The sequence below is a fragment of the Equus asinus genome, chromosome 9 (assembly GCF_041296235.1).
Source record: "Equus asinus isolate D_3611 breed Donkey chromosome 9, EquAss-T2T_v2, whole genome shotgun sequence".
NCBI classification, from domain to species: domain Eukaryota; kingdom Metazoa; phylum Chordata; class Mammalia; order Perissodactyla; family Equidae; genus Equus; species Equus asinus.
This window is the reverse complement of record NC_091798.1, coordinates 65,859,064-65,879,029: the sequence shown is the minus strand read 5'-3', so window position 1 is coordinate 65,879,029 and position 19,966 is coordinate 65,859,064. Positions and strand designations below refer to the sequence as shown.

General features: G+C 41.0%; 1 protein-coding gene and 1 pseudogene across 4 annotated transcripts in view; one reads left to right on the top strand and one right to left on the bottom strand.

Annotated features, from left to right (window-relative positions):
* Nucleotides 1-19,739, bottom strand: part of FBXL17 (F-box and leucine rich repeat protein 17) — a 465,079-nt gene extending 445,340 nt beyond the window's left edge. For all 4 annotated transcript variants that reach the window (XM_014852976.3, XM_070517628.1, XM_044780075.2 and 1 more), the window contains exon 1: nt 18,619-19,739. In XM_014852976.3, the coding sequence (XP_014708462.3) occupies nt 18,619-19,605 (987 nt within the window). In that variant the 5' untranslated portion in view covers nt 19,606-19,739. The remainder of the gene's footprint in view (nt 1-18,618) is intronic.
* LOC106838743 (superoxide dismutase [Mn], mitochondrial pseudogene) lies at nt 4,066-5,725 on the top strand (annotated as a pseudogene).
* Nucleotides 19,740-19,966: the final 227 nt, after the last annotated feature.

Here is a 19,966-nt window from a genome sequence, read left to right as displayed (position 1 = left end):
TAATACTAAATTGTCTTATCCTAGTTTTGAATCATGGCTCTACATTATTATCTATGTAACATTGGGCAAATTATCTAACCTCACTGTACCTCACTTTCCTTGTCTTTAAAATGGGGATAAGATAGTATTTACTTGATAGAGTTATTGTGAGGACTAAACAAGTATAGCTAAAGTTTTTGGAACAGTGTCTGGAACAGAGTAAGTAGTATATAAATGATTCCTATCATAACTATGTCCTAAAACAATTTATTTCTGCGTCAAAAGTTGTAGACAGCTAAGCCAGAATCTCTATGTTTAAATCTTGTGGCTTGGGTAAACTACCTTTCCTTCATAACTGTGATTCCTCCTCCAGGGAACTAGTGAGAAGTAAAAAATATGCATAAGAATCAAGGGCAAAGATGGAGTTAAGCCTACTACAGCCTCTCACTCCCATTCATGACAACTAAAACATCTGGACAACATACTAAAAGCAATTACCTAGGGACTCTAAAAGGTTAATAACAGATGGCTTGGGGAGGTGAGTCAAAACTTAAAGAATGACCAATAACAGGGATCACTTTCCTAGAGTTTTTTTTCCTTTTATCTCCCAGTGTGGAACTGAGGCTGGCCCCTGTGCAGAAATGCACAGCAGACACAACCAACAAAAATACAGAGAGACAGCCATCTTTCTGGACAGAGGACCAGGAAAACAGGCCTCTGCAAGAAAGAGAATGTGAGAAGAGTCCTCATTGTAGATTTTATTTTCTTCCCCTTTTCTCCCTACTACTCATGTCCCAAATGCAGCCTCAGTCACAGCACTGCAATGTGGCAGCTGTGTAGGCACTGAAAACCCCAATGGTAAACCCATCTTTCTGGCCAGAAGAACCAGTAAAAGAGATTCTGTGGGCGAGGGTGTGCAAGGAAACCCCATTATCTTTTTCTCACCATTTCATCATGAAAGTAGCCTCAGTTATGCAAACCTTACAGCAGCACAGGTGGCTATAACCAAGACAAACTCCCTCTAGAGAAAAGAGGACTCTAGGTCAAAGAATAAAGAAAAGATTAGAGAAGAGATCTGGAAAAAAAGACTCCTAATTCTGTGTTATGAAGTGACAAATAACCTAAGTTAACCACAAAGCTGCACATGTACAGAAGAAACCCAAAGCAGCATAGCAGTCTTTGAAAACTGAGCTAACACTGGAATCACAGGCCAAGGAAGGTAAGACTGAAATTTCAGTCTAAACACAACATTGCTAATCCCTGGCAAATTTGATGAAAGACATGAATCTAGACATTCATAAGATCAATGAACTCCAATAAGATTAACTCAAAGAGAGCTACACCAAGACACATTACAATCAAATTGTAAGAACACAAAGAGAGAACCCTGAAAGCAGCAAGAGAAAAGCAACTCATCATGTACAAAGGATCCTCAAAAAGATTAACAACTGATTTCTCATCAGAAATCATGTAGGCCAGAAGGCAATGGGATAACGTATATAAAGTGCTGAAAGAAAACTGTCAAGCAAGAATTCTTTATCTGGCAAAACTATCCTTCAAAGATGAAGAAGAAATTAAGCTATTTCCAGATAAACAAAAACTGAGGGAGTTCGTCACTGGTGGACCTGCTTATAAGAAATGCTAAAGTGAGTCTTTCTGGCTAAATGAAAGAGCACTAGCCAATAGCTTGAAACTATATGAAGAAATAAAGAACACCAGGAAAAGCAGGTATTCAAGTAGGTAAATATAAAATTCAGTATTAATGTATTTTTGGCTTGTACTCCTCTTTTTCCTACATGATTAAAAAAGACAACTACATAAAATAATTCTAATTTTATATACCATTGAAACAAAATTGGTATTTGTAGTCTAAGTGCCTGACATTAAGCATTTTTGATTGTAGTGTGTGTGACATTAACCTGATTGCCAAGACATCCATTTCAAGAGATATCAATCTTGAATAAACATATTGCCAGTTGCATGACATAGCTACTAGAAAAACAACCAGATAAGGAACTGGCCACCACCACCCAAGAAGGTCCCTCTCTCAGGAAGCCCTGGGTAACCTAGATAACTGACCACTTGAGTGATCCCATTTCTCCCTTTCCATGCCCTAATTCTGGATCTTATGCTTTAGCCAATAAAGAGTGAATCCACAAAACCCTAGATATCCCACCCTTGACCTCTAAATAAAGCAGAGCCCCATTTCTGCACACGTTCTCTACTCAAAACCTGGCTGTGTGGCCCTCGGGTGTACATATACCCTTCAAGATCAGTGAGCAATAAATCTTGTTCCTCAAAGTTCCTTGATGGTTTCTTGCTGAAATGCATCCTGCAAGCATAATAATAACCACAAGAGCTGGCCTGGCCATAAACAGGGACCTCAGTGGGGGCAATGTCTGGGGAGCTTGCTATGAATGATGTGTGCCTAGGAGAGCACTGCAGGCGTTTTTGACCTAGGACACTACCATCAATAGGTTTGAGATCAACAGAACAGTATTAATTCAAACTAGATCACCATAAATTATGCTAGTTACAACTCCCAGAGCAAATACTAAGAAAGTAAGCAAATTATATATATTTATTTATAGAAGAAAAAAGAAGGAAATCAAAATAGTATACTAAGAAATATCTAACACAAAGAACAGCAATGGAGAAATTGATGAACAAAAAATATAAGACAGAACAACAAAATGGTAGAAGTCTTTCCTTATCAGTAATTACATCAAATATAAAAAGATTAAACTCTCCAATTTAGAAACAGAGAATAAAGGAATGGAACGAAAAACATGATCCATTATATACTGTCTAAGAGAGACTCACTTTAGATCCAAAGACATATACAGTTCGAAAGTAAAAGGATGAAAAAATATATTCTACTCAAATAGTAACCAAAAGAGAGCTGGAGTGTCTACGCTAAGCTCAGACAAACTGGACTTTAAGACGAAAATTGTTACAATTCACCAAAAAAAATTACAGAATGATAAAAGGGTCAATTCATCAAGAAGATACAACAATTATATATATGCATTTAACAACAGAGGTCCAAAATAATATGAATCAAAAACTGACAGAATTGAAGGTAAAAATTAACAGTTCTACAATAATACTTGGAGACTTCAACACTCCACTTTCAATAATGGATAAAACCAGACAGAAGATAAACAGGAAAACTGATGACTTGAACAAAACTTAAACCAACTAGGCCTAACAGATATTTACAGAACACTCCACCTAACAACAGAATATACATTCTTCTCAAGTGCACATGGAAAATTCTCAAGGATAAATCATATCTTAGGCCACAAATCAAGTCTCAATAAATTTTAAAAGACTGAAATCATATAAAGTATCTTTTATGATCACTAAGGAATGAAATTAAAAATCAATACAAGAAGGAAATCTGGAAATTTTATAAATCTGTGGAAATTAAACAACACATTTGTAAATAATCAAGGAATAAGAAGAAATCACAAGGAAAAATAAAACATATTTTGAGATGAATGAAAACAAAAACACAATATACCAAAATTTATGGGACTTAGCTGTAAACACTGTATTAAAAAAGAATTAAGATCTCAAACCCAAAAACCTAACCTTCCACCTTAAGGAACTACAAAAAGAAGAGAAAACCAAACACAAGCCAAGCATAAGGAAGGAAATATAGATCAGAGCAGATATAAAATGAAATACAGACTAAAGAAATAATAGAATCAATGAAACCATAAGTTGGTTCTTTGAAAAGATCAACAAAACTGACAAACCCTAAGCTAAACTAAGAAAAGAAAGAACACTCAAATTAATAAAATCATAAATGAAAATAGAGACATTACTACCAACCTTACAAAAATAGAAAGAATTATAAGAGAATACTATGAACAAGAAATTACACAACCTAGATGAAATGGGCAAATTCCTAGAAACATACAAACTACAAAAAACTGACTCAAGAAGAAATAGAAAATCTGAATACAATTATAGTAAGTAAAAAGATTGAATCGGGGGCTGGTGGTGCCCTTGAAGAGCGGCAGGGATGCACGTCCGCCGCGGGCCGTCTGCGCGGCGCGATCTCTGAGGTTCTTTGAGTCCGCGACGGTCACCATGTTGTGCCGGGCGGAGTGCAGCACGAGCAGGAAGCTGGTGCCAGCTCTGGGGTCCCGGCAGAAGCACAGCCTCCCCGACTTGCAGTATGATTATGGCGCCCTGGAGCCCTACATCAATGCCCAGATCATGCAGCTGCACCACAGCAAGCACCACGCGGCCTATGTGAACAACCTGAACGTCACCAAGAAGTACAAGGAGGCGCTGGCCAAGGGGGACGTGACAGCTCAGACTGCTTTGCAGCCTGCACTGAAGTTCAATGGTGGAGGCCATATCAATCATACCATTTTCTGGACAAACCTGAGCCCCAATGGCGGGGGAGAACCCAAAGGGCAATTGCGGGACGCCAACTTTGGTTCCTTCGACAAATTTAAACAGAAGTTGACCGCTGTATCGGCTGGTGTCCAAGGCTTGGGTTGGGGTTGGCTTGGTTTCAATAAGGACCAGGGACGCCTCCAGATTGTTGCCTGTCCTAACCAGGATCCCCTGCAGGGAACAACAGGTCTTATTCCCCTGCTGGGGATTGATGTGTGGGAGCACGCTTATTACCTTCAGTATAAAAACGTCAGGCCTGATTATCTGAAAGCCATTTGGAATGTGATCAACTGGGAGAATGTATCTGAGAGATACATGGCTTGCAAAAAGTAAAACATTATCGTTACACCTAGTGCATTAAGCAATTTCCGACTGTTTTTGTAGTAGCTCGAAGTACCACAATATACCCGTAAGCTGCTCTAGGATAGCATTTCTGAATGTTGCTTATTCAGATATTTGATAAACGTAATGCTATGAATAATTTCCTGTTTTACAATTTTGTTATCGGGCAACTGTTTGAAAATCTTAAATGCTTTGTATGATTTGGTCTTTTCATTGAACGTTTCCTTCAGAGAGCTAGAATGGCTAGGAAGGTTTAATTGTCATCATAAAACCATCAAAAATATCCCATTCCTATGCTATTAGGGGTCTGTGGAAGCCTTTCTCATCCCATTCTGTTATAGGAAATCTAGTCTTTTGCCCCAGTTGTTTAACAACAAAATATTAAATTTATTTCCCAGGGGGAATAGTTTTCTATTGAAAATTGCTCTTTTTGTAAGTAATCCTCCATCTAGTATTGCTTCTGGCGGTGTCACCCAATGGTCTTTAATTGTTTATGGTCACATGTAACACTGGGTAATCACCATTTTGTCTTTTTAAAAAATATTACTTGATTGCTAATTGAGAATTGCTTTATAATGAGAAAGAAATAGTCGTGCATCTGAATTTTCGTCTAGGGAGAAACACAAAGACTTGATGTGAAATGTTGTCCTCAAACCTAGAAATGTGTATTGTCTAACTTCTCAAAATGGACAAATTAGGGCCAAGCTGATAAAGTCCATGAAGGGAGGAGGTCACAGATGGTTCTGGCCGGGCACTTGGTCAGGTGCTGCCTTCGCGGGTAGAGACAAGTGGTTTCCAGACAAGGTCAGCCGCGTGCCTCCCTCAGGATGGAGGGAGGTGCCTCCCTCATTTATTTCCAAAGACTTGTTTTTGAGTTATTGTATCCCATTTGATGTTTTGCTTTTCTTTTAAAACATGTACAGTCCCTATAGAAGCTTTGTATTGAGTTTTTTCAATAAAGGGAAAACCATACCCTCAAAAAAAAAAAAAGATTGAATCAATAATCAAAAAACTTTCAACAAAGAAAAGCTAAGGACCAGAGGGCCTCATTAGTGACACATTTAAAGAAGAGCCACACCAATCCTTAAATTCTTCCAAAAACTGGAGAATGAGGGAACACTTCCTACTTCATTCTTTGAGGTCAGCATTACCCTGATACCAAAGCCAAAGACAACACAAGAAAACTGCAGACCAATATCCCCTATATATATATAGATGCAAAAATCATCAACAAAATATTAGCAACTTGAATCCAGCAGCATATTAAAAGGATTATACACCATGGCCAAGTGGGATTTATTCCAGGAACACAAAGGTGATTTAACATGCAAAAAAAAAAAATCCATTTAACACACCATGTTAAGAAAATGAAGGTTTAAAATAAATGACGGGGCCGGCGCTGTGACCAAGTGGTTAAGTTGGCACACTCCACTTCAGCAGACCAGGGTTTCGCCGGTTCAGATCCTAGGCGTGGACATGGCACTGCTCATCAAGCCATGCTGAGGCAGCATCCTGCACGCCACAACTAGAAGGACCCACAACTAAAAATATACAACTATGTACCACGGGGCTTTGGGGAGAAAAAGGAAAAATAAAAATCTTTTAAAAAAAATGACCATCTCAATTGATGCAGAGAAACATTTGACAAAATCCAATAGCCTTCCTTAATAAAAATACTCAGAAAACTTATTCCTAGTTATTCCTTTTATTCCTAAAGGAAACTTCCTAGGTTTGACAGACGGCATCTATGAAAAACTCACAGCTAACATTATACTTAATGGTAAAGACTGAACATTTTTCCCCTGAAATGAAGAATAAAACAAGAATGTCTACTGTCTCTGCTTCTATTCAACATTGTACTGGAGATTCTGGCCTGGGTAATAATGCAAGGAAAAGAAATAAAAGGCATCCAGATTAGAAAGTAAGAATTAAAATGTTCTCTATTCACAGATATCATGATCATAAGATCAGAGAAAATTCTAAGAATACACAAAAAAATTTTAGTGCTGATATGCAAATACTTCTACATTGAATGGAAATGAACAATTCAAAAATGAAATTAAGAAAGCACTTCTGGGGGCCAGCCCCATGGTGTAGTGGTTAAGTTCGGCACATTCTGCTTCAGTGGCCTGGTTTTGAGGGTTCAAATCCGGGCATGGACCTACACCACTCATCAGCCATGCTGTGGCAGCATCCCACATATTAAGTAGAGGAAGACTGGCACAGATGTTAGCTCAGAGCTAATCTTCCTCAAGCAAAAAGCATGAGGAGGACTGGCAACAAATGTTAGCTCAGGGCTAATCTTCATCAGCCAAAAAAAAACAAAACACTTTCATTTACAATAGCATCAAAAAATAGTTTTTTTATAGTTTGCGTTTCTTTATAGTGAGAGTCCACATTCGTTGGGTCAATGTCATCATATCCTCCTATAAAATTTAAATAACATTTCCTTCCCTTCTTTTAACATGTTTATAATAGCAGTTGGAAGTTTCTGTCTGCTAAGTCTAATACCTGAGCTCACTGAGAGTCAGTTTCTATTAACCACTTTGTTTTCTCTCAGTATAAGTCACATTTTTCTGTCTCTTTACATGTCTCATAATTTTTTGTTAAAAACTAGACATCTTAGATAACATATTGTAGCAACTCTGGAATTTCATTTATTTTTCAGAATTTTTTTTTTAATTTTAATCTCCCTGGTCTTAAACTGTGGCATCTGTGTCCCCTGCAGTGTGGGTATCTCCATGCAGGTTTTAATTCTTATTTACATTTTTTTAGCCTGGCTTCCTAAGGAGTATACCCTGTATCTGAATAGCTTAGTTTTCAGCTAGTTATTTGGGCAACGGTGTTCATTCAAACATCTCAAACCTGCTCTTCAATCTGGGTGTGCGTTGGGAAGAGCACATTCAAGGCTTAGCCAATTCTCAGGTCTTGGCCCTTGCTTTCTGCTGGACACTCTCAATCCCTCCTGCACATGTGCAAAGTTTCACAGCAAGCCGGGGTGGAGAACTTAACCCTTCATGGATCTCTCATCTCCAAGGTCTGCCTGTTAAATTCCTAGCTGGTCTCCAATTCATCCCATCTGGTACCACAACCTGAGACTTGAAAATATGTGGGTTTTCTCTGCTTGTTACCTACCAAGTTCACCACTTCTGGTTGACAAATACAGGTTTTACTCATTGCCCCAAACTGAGTTAGCCTCTCAGGCAGCAAAGCTGCTCATTTTACAGGCCAGTCTGATGGCCTAGTGGTTAAAGTTTGGCATGCTCCACTTCAGTGGCCTGGGTTCAATTCCCACAGAACCACACCACTCACTTGTCAGTAGCCATGCTGTTGTGTTGGCTCACATAGAAGAACCAGAAGGACTTACAACTAGAATATACAACCATATACTGGGGCTTTGGGGAGGGAAAAAAAAAAAAAGAGAGGAAAACTGGCAACAGATGATACCTCAGGGCGAATCTCTAAATAAATAAATAAGACAAAGCATTTTTGGAAAAAAAGCTGCTGATTTTCCAAACTCTGGTTCTTGCCAAAGGTACTGGGGCAGGGGGCGACAGTAGAAGCCTCATGCAAGAATGCTGTAGACTTCCACTATTCTTCCCTGAAGCTCTAGCAGTTTTCCTAAGAATAAATGTTTGTCAATTTGTTGTCTACCTTTGGCCAATTTCCAAAGATCAAATAGTTTTGGGCAATTTTGCCCAATCTTACACGTGTGTGTGTGTGGAGAGGATTCACCAAACTCTTCATGTGGCCATAGCTGGAAGTCCCTCTCTTGTGGATATTTTTATGCTTGTCCTCTTTATTTTATAGACGAGAAAATAAAGATTCAGAGAGACTAGATCATTTGTTTAAGGTTAAAGGACTATGTGGTTTTAAACGGCTAATTTGTCCCTTAAATAGAAGATATGTGAAATGTGGTCATTAGAACCAAGAAGCACCTTGTTTAAAATATGTCTGATTTTGGATAGAACCCTTCTCTGAACATTAGTTTTCTCTTTTGTAAAAGTGAGATGATTGTTGTAATCCACAGATAAATGACTAAATCTAGGTGGGTCTAGATAAGTCTTATTTGTCCAAGTGAAGGGAAACATAATAAATGGGTGAAGAGATGAGAAAATCTGTAGCAGTGAAGATGGATAAAAGTGAAAAGGCAAAAGACTAAGCCAAAATACCAATACATTATTTAATAGATCTTTGCATATGGTTTGTAGTTGGCAACCTGCACAATGGCCCCCAATGATCCTACCTCCTGGTGTTTACACCTGTATAATCCTCTCCTCTTGAGTGTGAGCTGGATTTACTGACTCACTTCTAATGAACAGAGTATGGCAGAAGTGATAAAACGTCACTTCTGAGGTTAGGTTAAAAAAACCTGTGACTTCATCACACTAAAGAGTTTCTGCAAGGCAAAGGAAACCAGAATCAAAACAAAAAGACAACCCACCAATTGGGAGAAAATATTTGCAAATCATATATCCAACAAGGGGTTAATCTCCGTAATATATAACGAACTCACAAAAACAAACAACTCGATCAAAAAATGGGCAGAGGATATGAACAGGCATTTCTCCAAAAAAGATATACAGATGGCCAACAGGCACACGAAAAGATGTTCAACATGACTAATCATCTGGGAAATGCAAATCAAAACTACACTAAGATATCACCTTACACCCGTTAAAATGGCCATAATCAGCAAGACAAAAAAAATAACAAATGTTGGAGAGGTTGTGGGGAAAAGGGAACCCTCATACACAGCTGGTGGAATGCAAACTGCCGCAGCCACCATGGAAAACAGTATGGAGATGTCTCAAAAAACTAAAAATAGAAATACCATATGACCCAGCTATCCCACTAGTGGGTATCTATCCAAAGAAATTGAAATCAACAATTCAAAGAGACTTATGCACCCCTATGTTCATTACAGCATTATTCACAATAGCCAAGACTTGGAAGCAACTCAAGTGCCCATCGACTGATGATTAGATAAAGAAGATGTGGTGTGTGTATATATATATATACACACACACACACACACACAATGGAATACTACTCAGCCATAAAAAAAGACAAAATCATCCCATTCACAACAACATGGATGGACCTTGAGGGTATTATGTTAAGCTACACAAGCCAGACAGAGAAAGACAAACACCACATGATTTCACTCATACGTGGAAGACAAACACACGGACAAGGAGAACAGTTTAGTGGTTACCAGGGGGAAGGGGGCTGGAGGGTAGGCACAAAGGGTGAAGGGGAGCACTTAGATGGTGATGGACAAATAATAATGTACAACTGAAATTTCACAATGTTGTAAAAGATTATGACCTCAATAAAAAAATTAAAACTGTGGCTTCCATTTTGGGTGTTCTTGGATCTGTTGTTCGGTGTGGAGTGAGCTGCCATGTTGTGAGTAGCCCTACGGAGAAGCCCATGTGGCATAGCAAGGAACTTAGCATCTCGCCAACAGCCAGCGAGGAACTGAAGCCTACCAACAACCACATGAGTAAGTGTGGATGAGAATTCTCAAGTCCTAGATGAGCAGCCTCACCCAACACCTTGATAACAGCCTCATAAGAAATTGTGGACCAGAGGGACCAAGCTAAGCCACAGAGGGATTCCTAACCCACAGAAAATGTGAAATAATAAATGTTTGTGATTTTAAACTGCTAAGTGTTGGCATAATTTGTTACACAGAAATAGATAACACATGTTTAAATATTCCTGCTTTTCTTTCTGTCATTAAAATGCTATCTCACCTATATCCTAACTCCTCAGAAAACACTCTCCCCCAAACTATCTTCTTAACTCATTTAACAAACATCTGTGCATATATACCTAGGTTTCTGTGGGAGACACTAAGACATGAGATTTGTTCATTGGCTTTAAGATTATATAGTCAAAGGCATTTCTGAAATATCTTTGAATAATTTGAGATTCAAGAGAAAATTTCAAAGGTTGCTTTGAAGAAAGAGAAGATAGGTCTGTAAAGGACTGACCTGAAACAAAGTTTTTGTTCCATAAAGAAAACTACAAAGGGAAAAATGACACTGAAAAAAACTAGCACGGCACTTGCATCAAGCCAGGAAATTGCTTAGTTTAACACAGGCCTGTTAGCCAGGCCTTGAACACGACAGAAGTCCAAGCTAAGTAGATATTCTAAGGATGTAGAAGATCCAGAGCGCTATCATCTTATACCTTGTTGGGCTTTCATCACTGCCCTCATTTACAGGGTGGAAGATGGCTTACTCTTATAATCCAGGTGGTCTAACCCTGAAAGAGGGAGGGGGAAGCACAGGACAAGCAGCTGCTTTTTATGGTGTGACTTACAAGTTGCACACATTGACTCCACTCACATCCTATTACCTAATATTTAGTCACACAGCCAACATCTATCCACAAGAGACGCTGAGAAAGTCTCTAATTAGGGGGTCATGTGCCTAGCTAGAACATGGTGGATTCTGTTACTAAAAAGAATATGAGGAGAATGGATATAGTATGGGGAAACAGCAGTAACTTCTAATCAGGACCTAGGTTGAAAACTTGAAAAACTTTGAAAAGTTTAATACAATTGATCTTTAGTGGCAGATCTGGACAATACAACTAAACTGTTAATTACCAGAAAATGCACAAGTCATATTACTGACATAACCTGATCTAATCACTACCAGGCTGATATCCAAATATTTCTAAGCCATGAAATGTTCTATTTTTGAGTACGGCAGTGGTATAACATATCATAAGATATTTCAGACTGAAGAAACTTCCAGAGATCACATTGTTGCTTAACAGTTGGTCCTACTTATCCCAGAGAACCTTACAGCAGTTCAATATCAACCAAACCAACACCTACATTTGGCCATTTCCCAATGAAGAGATCATATCTGCTATCAGATATTACTGCAAAAAGGAGTGAAGGTTTATGAGCAGGTAGGCTGTATGCAAGTTAGAGAAACATTTGAAAAGAAGCAAATCTGTGTAGCTATTTTACATTGACTATCTCCCATATGTCAGATACTATGCTAGGTGTTGTGAAAAATACAGAGGCATTAAAGATGCAACACAATATTCCTGACTACATATTATGCAATGTCATTTATATGAAATTTCTAGAAAAGGCAAAACTATAGAGACAAAAAGCACATCTGGGGGCAAGGCAGGAGCAGAAATTGACTGCAAAGAGATACAAGGGAACTATTTGAGGTGAAGGTGTTCTAAAAGTGGATTGTAGTGATGGTTGCACAACTGTATATATTTATTTAAAATCAAACTGTACACTTAAAAGGGGTAAATTAAGGGGCTGGCCCAGTGGCGCAGTGATTATGTTCACACGCTCTGCTTCAGCGGCCCAGGGCTCTAAGGTTCAGATCCTGGGTATGGAGCTACACACTCCTCATCAAGCCATGCTGCGGCGGCATCGCACATGCAAAACAGAGGAAGACTGGCATGAATGTTATCTCAGGGATAATCTTCCTCAGGCAAAAAGAGGAAGATTGGCAACAGATTTTAGCTCAGGGACAATCTTCCTCACCAAAAAAAAAAGAAAAGAAAAGAAAAGAAAAAGGGTAAATTAATTAGAGCTGGGTTTTTTTTTAAGCCCATAAGCTCCATACTTCTATCATCTATCTTCCCAGAATCTATGAATTCCTGTTTGAGAAAACACACACACCATACATTTTAGTGAGGAACTAAGCAGCTAATATCCTGTAGATTCAGATATTCTCTGAAATCTTCTCAGAATTAATTATTTCAACTAAGCTCAACTTTTCTGGTCTTTTCTATTTTTTTCCTACGTATATCATATCTGGCCTCTTTCTTCAATATTCTATTTATATTGCCTGCCAAAAGCTTGAAAGTAAAATTTACTAAATAGTCTGTTGAATAAAGCACCATTTAGAAAAACAGAGGCAAAAAACATATTTCTGGTACTTTTCTAACTATACAGCCTTATCAGGGAAGTCACAGATTCTAAAACTATTTCCTCAGCTATAATTTAAAATAATTTCTCACAATTTAATTATTAAAATTTAAAGCACAGCAAACTAATACAACCCCAACTATTACTACACAGAGTCTTACTCTATAGCACAGTCAGGTATTAAGATATTTATATAATAATAAGTTTTATCCTAAAGTCAGTCACAGGATTCGATAGAACACAACTTTTTTTTTTAAGTATTGTGGGAGAAGATACTATGAAACAACGTGTCCTTTTGAGATATCTCCATTAGTCTTTGAGCATTTCCTTGCATTCTGGCGCAAAATTTTCTAGGCTCAGCTTGAACTCTCTCTGTCTCAGCCCTGGAATCAGCCATTTCTCGAAGGAACACGGATTCCTTTTAGCGGAGAATGGTATTTAGAAGCTAAGATCTGGACACTCGGTGTATTCACTGTTATTGGGTATCCCTTCTCCAAGGCTCTCTCAGTGGGCAGAGCTAGGTAATGTATGTATGTATATATTTATGTATTTAACCAATCTCCGATCACTGCTGCTAGCTTCCTCCTCCACGTAGATGCCCTTACCACACCTACTAGGGCTCCAAACTGGCCAAGACTTGGGCAAGACTCTTGATAATCATAAAATAGAATATTTAGCCTAAGTTAAGCAATTTTTTAAGAAACTATTGTGCCAATATTAAGGGCTTCCATATTTGCCTTCACCTATCTCCCCTTACATTCCCTATCATTTATACAGTCTGGTACTCCAATCTGGCAAAGAACGGCTCAAGGTCACCCCCTCGACAGCTACTCACCACAAGTCAAGAGATTTTACAGACTTCTTAAAATGAGAAAACAACAAATTTCACCTTTTGGTAGCCTGATTAAGTTAACAGAGATTATTTGGCATTTTTCAGCAAAGAAAAATCTTGAACCTGACTTCCCAAGGACATTCCATTTCAGCACTTATTTAAACCATCCCTAGAAGTCCAGAGACATACCTTCTAGAGGTTATCAGGTACTGGAGCCTTAAGTCAAGCATTCATGAAATGCTACATGGAACTTACTTCCTATTACCCACTAGTAATCTACATCCAAAGCTTTAAAAAGTAGTACTGCTTTTTTCTTTGACTCCCATTTCTATAGCTTTCATCCTTATATTCATATCCAAAAAAAAGACATCGGATATATAAGCTTTCCTCCAAAGCACATTTCTCTTATAAAACTCTTCCCTGCACACTAAAACAACCTGTTGGTAATAAAGCTGTAAAAACAAAACTTTAGGGGCCAGCCCCGTGACCGAGTGGTTAAGTTCGCACACTCCCCTTCAGATCCTGGGCGTGGACATGGCACTGTTCATCAGGCCATGTTGAGGCGGCGTCCCATGTGCCACAACTAGAAGGACCACTACTAAAATATACAACTATATACCAGGGGGATTTGGGGAGAAAAAGCAGAAAAAAAACCCCAAAAGATTGGCAACAGTTGTTAGCTCAGGCGCCAATCTTTAAAAAAAAAAAAGCAAAAATGTAATACCTACTGACACAATATCAGGGATGCATGCATGGTAAGGTGGTTTTCTAATCACGGTGATGGATTTTGGATCTCTCACCTGGTTTCCTTTGGAAAGAAAGTAGTCTGCTGACAGCAAGATATCTAAACATACAGCACACACGGTCTCTAAAATTTAAATATGGGTCTCGAAATACCCAGTTACTGAAGAAAAATACTCGACTGCTATCATTTGGTAAAACTGTTGCATACTGGTTCCACTATACAAAAATCTAATTGCGATACCAGTAGTCAGGGTTGCTTTTAAGGCAACAGGTAGCAAAGACTGAAGCTACCTTATTTAATCCAAAACAATCCATTAACCAGTCAGAGAGCAACTGTAACAGGCTTAAGTACTTAAGAAAATACTATTCCCACAGTTGACCTTTGAAGAGTCATTCCCTGCTTCTCAAATTTCTTATATTTAAAGACCGCAATTCAACCTTACAGACCCAATTATAAAATTAGCCTCTGACTCATAATAGCTTAGAAGTCATCTGGTGTAAACTCCTCCCCGCCTCCCCAATTCAGGAATCTCTTTCATAAAATCTCAGAGAGATTACTCAGGCCCTCTTATACAATATGTTGAAAAGATCTCTAGACCTGGAAACATTGAGCTGGGTTCCAGCCCAGGGTCTGCCATTCACTATCTAAAACGTCCTGGGATAAGCCATTTCACTTCTTCAGGCCTGTTTCTTCATGCATAAGAAGTGGGGAGTGACCAGATGACAAATAAGGTATCTTCCTGTTCTGAAGGTACATAATGATTTCCAGTGAGGCCCACTATTTCAAGAAAGAAATAAATTCCATTTTTACACAGCTCTTATTATTAGAAAGGACCTTCTAAATTTCCAAAAATACACATTCCAAAGGACCTTCTAAATTTCCAAAAATACACATTTTTCAACTCTGAAATTTCACCTCTTGAAATCTACCCTAGAAAAATACGACCACACGTGCAAAGAAAACATCTATTAGCACTGTTTGTAGTAGCGACAAATTGGAAGCATCGATTAATAGAGAAAGAAATATAGTATGGTATAATACTATATGCCACAGTTAAAAAGAATGAAGGAAATCGTATACTTACTAATAAGGAATCATCTTCAAACCATACAGTTAACCAAAAAAAAAAAAATTACACAACATGTACATTTTGATGCCACTTATGAAAAAAGCTATGAAGATTTACACAGGGCTTTCTGCAAGGATGGAAATGTTCTGGATCTGCACAGTCCAGTACAGTAGCCACCAGCCACATGCGACTATTGATCTCTGAAATGTGGCTACTGTGTTTGAAAAACTGAATTTTAAATTTTATTTTAACTACTTTAAATTTAAATAGCCACATATGGCTACCATACTTAACACGGCAAGTCTAGAAGAACAATCTAAACTGGTAATAGCGTTAGTTACCTCTGGAGAGGAAACTACATGGGAGGGTAGGAGTGAACCAAGGCAAACTTTTGCTTTACCTGCATTTCTTAAATTTAAAGCAAGTAACACTTAATACTTACATAGAAATAAAATCAAAAAGGAATAGGCCTTGTTGATATTGAGCCAAAAATCTGCTTATGAAGCACCACAGAAAAAATTTAGTTTTTGTCTTTTGCCTTCGCCAGACGTGCAAAAAATTGGGCAAGTATGGTAGCTTTCCCTAAAAACATCCTTTAAATCACATTTCCTCCCAAACTCTCCCTCCTCTGCACCCTCTTTTTTACAACTATAGTAATTTCTGGTACAAAAATGCAGCAATACAACTATAAAGACTATTGACTCATTATCAAGGGAACAGGTGAAACTTTCTAAGAATGTTTTCCAATGGATTTGTGCCTCTCTAGGCAACAACCCTTGTAATATTTTTTTTTTTTTGAGGAAGATTAGCTAACTACTACCAATCCTCCTCTTTTTGCTGAAGAAGACTGGCCCTGAGCTACATCCATGCCCAACTTCCTCCACTTTATATGGGGGACACCTACCACAGCATGGCTTTTGCCAAGCGATGCCACGTCTGCACCCGGGATCGGAACCGGCGAACCATGGGCAGCCGAGAAGTGGAACATGCACACTTAACTGCTGCGCCACCGGGCTGGCCCCTATAATATTGTTTAAAAAAAAAAAATGTCCAAGATCCCCAAGTTTTCTCTTCTCCAAGCCAAACACCTCAATTCTAACCAGAAACAGAGCCAGAATCCTTTCACCATCACATAACTCTACCGTGGCTCAAAACAACAATAATTCAAGGGAGACCATAAACATTTCTTAGTGACTTCTCTTAGTGGAATAGCATATTCACCCAGAGTCTCAGTCCAGACTTCCTCAACACCTAGTCATTCCTCTGTTCATAAATATTTACTGAAAGCTACTAAACACCATGCACTGCAATTAGGGGAAGGGACAGAGCAATGAACAAGATCTATGTCAACAGAGCCTCTATCCCCAAAAGCCTTATCCTTAAAAGTTCTACTGAGATTGGTAAACGCTGAGAAACCTCTATTTCAATTCACTCCAAACAGTCCAACTCACTTCATGCTGAAGTGAGGACCATGCTCACTTCATGCTCTCACTAGGACCACGAGACCCACAAAAAAATCTTTATTCAAGCTTCTAATACAAAGAATGGAAATCTACACAATACATCCAAATACCCCAACACAACAGGGCTAGTCCAATGCGTAATTCTGAAATATCCCTTAGACCAAGTCTTCAACAGTCAACAGCAAAAATGTGAGGAAGAACAATGTAGCAGACAGAATAAATTTATTCTATAGCCATTCTCTTATTCTCTTTAGTATGAGATCATGTCCTTCCTCCTTTTCTTTTTCCTTTTTTTAATATGTCAATATTCTCTAACTTATGAAATAATAGTTTAAGCAGAAAGTACCTGATTTTTGTTTTGGGTTAGTTTTAAACAGTCTTACTTGCCCAATAACAAGACAGTAATCAAACCTCTAGACCAAATATTTGTTGATATTTGTCCATGTCATCCACTGACTTAGAGGATTCAAGAAAGTTCCCTCTGCCCTAAAAATGCACATCCTGAACACACAGAGGAGCCAATTACTCCTCGAAAAAATATACCTCAATAAAAATTAAATTATTACATTTTGACAGAAGGAAAAATTAAGCTTTCCCACTCTTTTGCTGTATTATTCACAAGAACATTAATACCACAATGAAACAGATCCAAACACACAGGATTACAGATATGCAAAATGTCTAACCAAACAAAGTAAGTATACTGGTGACAGTAACAATTGTAATTGATGGCAGTTACTTCTGTAACAATAGAAGTAGACAAATTCTTATCTAGGTTATTTTTGGCTAGTCTTAAATAGCATCCACACTGAACAGGACGTTTATATTCATTAAGCTTTAAAAAGGTGTGTTGGGTGGGCGAGAAGGAAGAAGAGAGAAAATGATGAGAAAGAACTCGTTAATAATAACAATACAAGCTCTATCACATAATTAAGTTTGTCACTAGCATCAGCAAAACTGCAAAATTTACTTAGTAGTTCAATGTGAAACAAAGCTCCCACAGGACACCCACCTCAACTCATCAATTTCCCCAACAAAAAATACATCTGTCCTTACCTTCTAGTAATCTGTATGCTTTCAGGTAAGGGTTAAAATGTAGAAAAGCAATAGAACATAGCACAAACAAAAGGGTTTTCAAGTCAGGCAGGCCTAAATTCTCCAGTTCAAGACCCAGATCTGCCCCTTACTTTCTGTGTGTGACCTTGGACAAGTCATTCAACCTCTTCAAGCTCCACTAGACTGTAAGCTCCATAAGAGCAAAGGAAACTTCTGCCTGACTTACTATTGTGGGTATACAGCATCGAAATACCAGTTTCTTCTTGTATAAAGTAAAGGTTTTACAATATTTATCTCACAGCGGTAACTGGAGGATTAAATGAGATATTATGTATATAGAGCTCTGGCACAGTGCCTCATCAATGCTCAATGAATGTTAACTGTTATTGACATCAACTAGCAACTACCAAATCTGAAAGTACTGTTTGAAGACTTTCAAATACTAATATGTAAAAGTCTTTACCCAGTAAGTGTAAATTGCTCAACTGATGAAAATATTTCACAGAAAACCTACGAATGGTTTCTAAACCACTGGGCTGGGAATCAAATAGATGAACCCTAAATTGTACGTAACAGACGCAAGTTACTAAAAGACATTCAGTAGACTTCAAGTTTTTCTGCTTCAAAAAACAGCCCATAAGAATCCTCCCCATTGGCTTCACAATCTGCCCTTCGGACGTCTCTAGCTGTCAGGGAACCCCCTCCTCCGCGCTCAGGGGGAGGAGAGAAAATCTCCGAGGTGGGGGGCCGAGGTTGGGGGAAGCGCACATCCCCGCGCCACTCGTCCAGACCCACCTTGAGCAGGATGGAGGGCGGCAGCTGATTGATGTCTGGGGCTTCAGGGGGCGGCTCCCTATGACAGTCACAGGGGTTTTCGGGGGGCTCCTGACAGTCCGCGTCGCCGCATTCACGCTGCTGCTGGGCAGGCGAGGGGGCGGTGCCCCCCGCTCGGACGGCGTCCCCGCCGGCCTCTGCTGGGGCAACTTCGGAAGTGGGAGAGGAGGGCGGGGGACAGAGAGGCTGCGATGGCTGCTCTGGGCCCTGGCAGCAGCCGGCGTCGGGGGGCCGCGGCGGCGAAGCGCCTCCCCCCGCGGGCCCTCCTCCGCCGCCGCCTCCACCGCCGCAGCCCCCGCCGCCGCAGCGGGGCTGCTTACAGGGGGTACAGGCGGGGACCCCGGCCCCCTTCCGCTTGCACACCATCTCAGGGGGCGTGGGGGGCTCGGCTGGCGGCGGCGGCGGCCCCCGGAAGAGCTGCACGGCGGCGGGCGGCCCCAGGAAGCGCACGGGCCCCACGCTGGCCAAGAAGAGGCTCCGGCCCTGCTGCTCCCAGGCGGCGGCCGCAGCCAGCCCCAGCTCTTTGCAGCAGGAGGCGGGCGACGAGGCCGAGGCGGCGGCGGCGGCGGCGGCGGCGGCCGAGGAGAGCAGGAAGCGGCGGGCGGCGGCAGCGCAGTCCTCGGCAGCCAGGGCCGCGTAGCACCGCGCCAGGTGCTGCGAGGAGGCGGCCGCGGCGTAGGCCCCGTCCCGCGGCGGCGGCGACAGCGGCGGCTCCTCCTCTGGGCCGGCGGGGGCGGGCGCGCCGGGGCTGTGCACGATGAAGCAGAGCATGCAAGGCCCGCGGAAGAAGCAGTCCCGGCTCCGGGGCGCCGCCGGCTGGGGGGGCGCCTTGGCCGGGGTCCGGCGGGGCAGCCTGAGGAGAGGACGGCGGCGGCGGCACCAGCTGCAACAGCGAGGCCTCTTCTGGCTCGGGCGGTTACGCGGCTCCTTCGAGAGAAGGTGGCCCATATAGAAGGCCCCGAGGAGAGGGACCGGGATGGGGAAGTAGGGAGGCCCGGAGAGGCGGGCTCCCGGCAACGGGGCAGGCCGCTCGCTGGCTCGGCCTCGGGCCCGCGGCGGGGTCGCCCGCCCTGCGCACACACGGGCACACACGCGACGGTGGGGGGTGGGCGTCAGCTGCGGGCCGCCCCGGCGCCCGACGGGGGCTACATGCTTTGCCCAGGGAAGCCGGGAGAACGATGGGCGCGAGCTTGGGGGACGCGACGGAGGGAGCGAGCCTGCCGCCTAGGCGACCAGTCCGAGCCCGACTCGCCGGCTCAGTCAGTCAGTGCGGCGGCAGGGGCACGCGAAGTCCCGCTCGGACCATTTT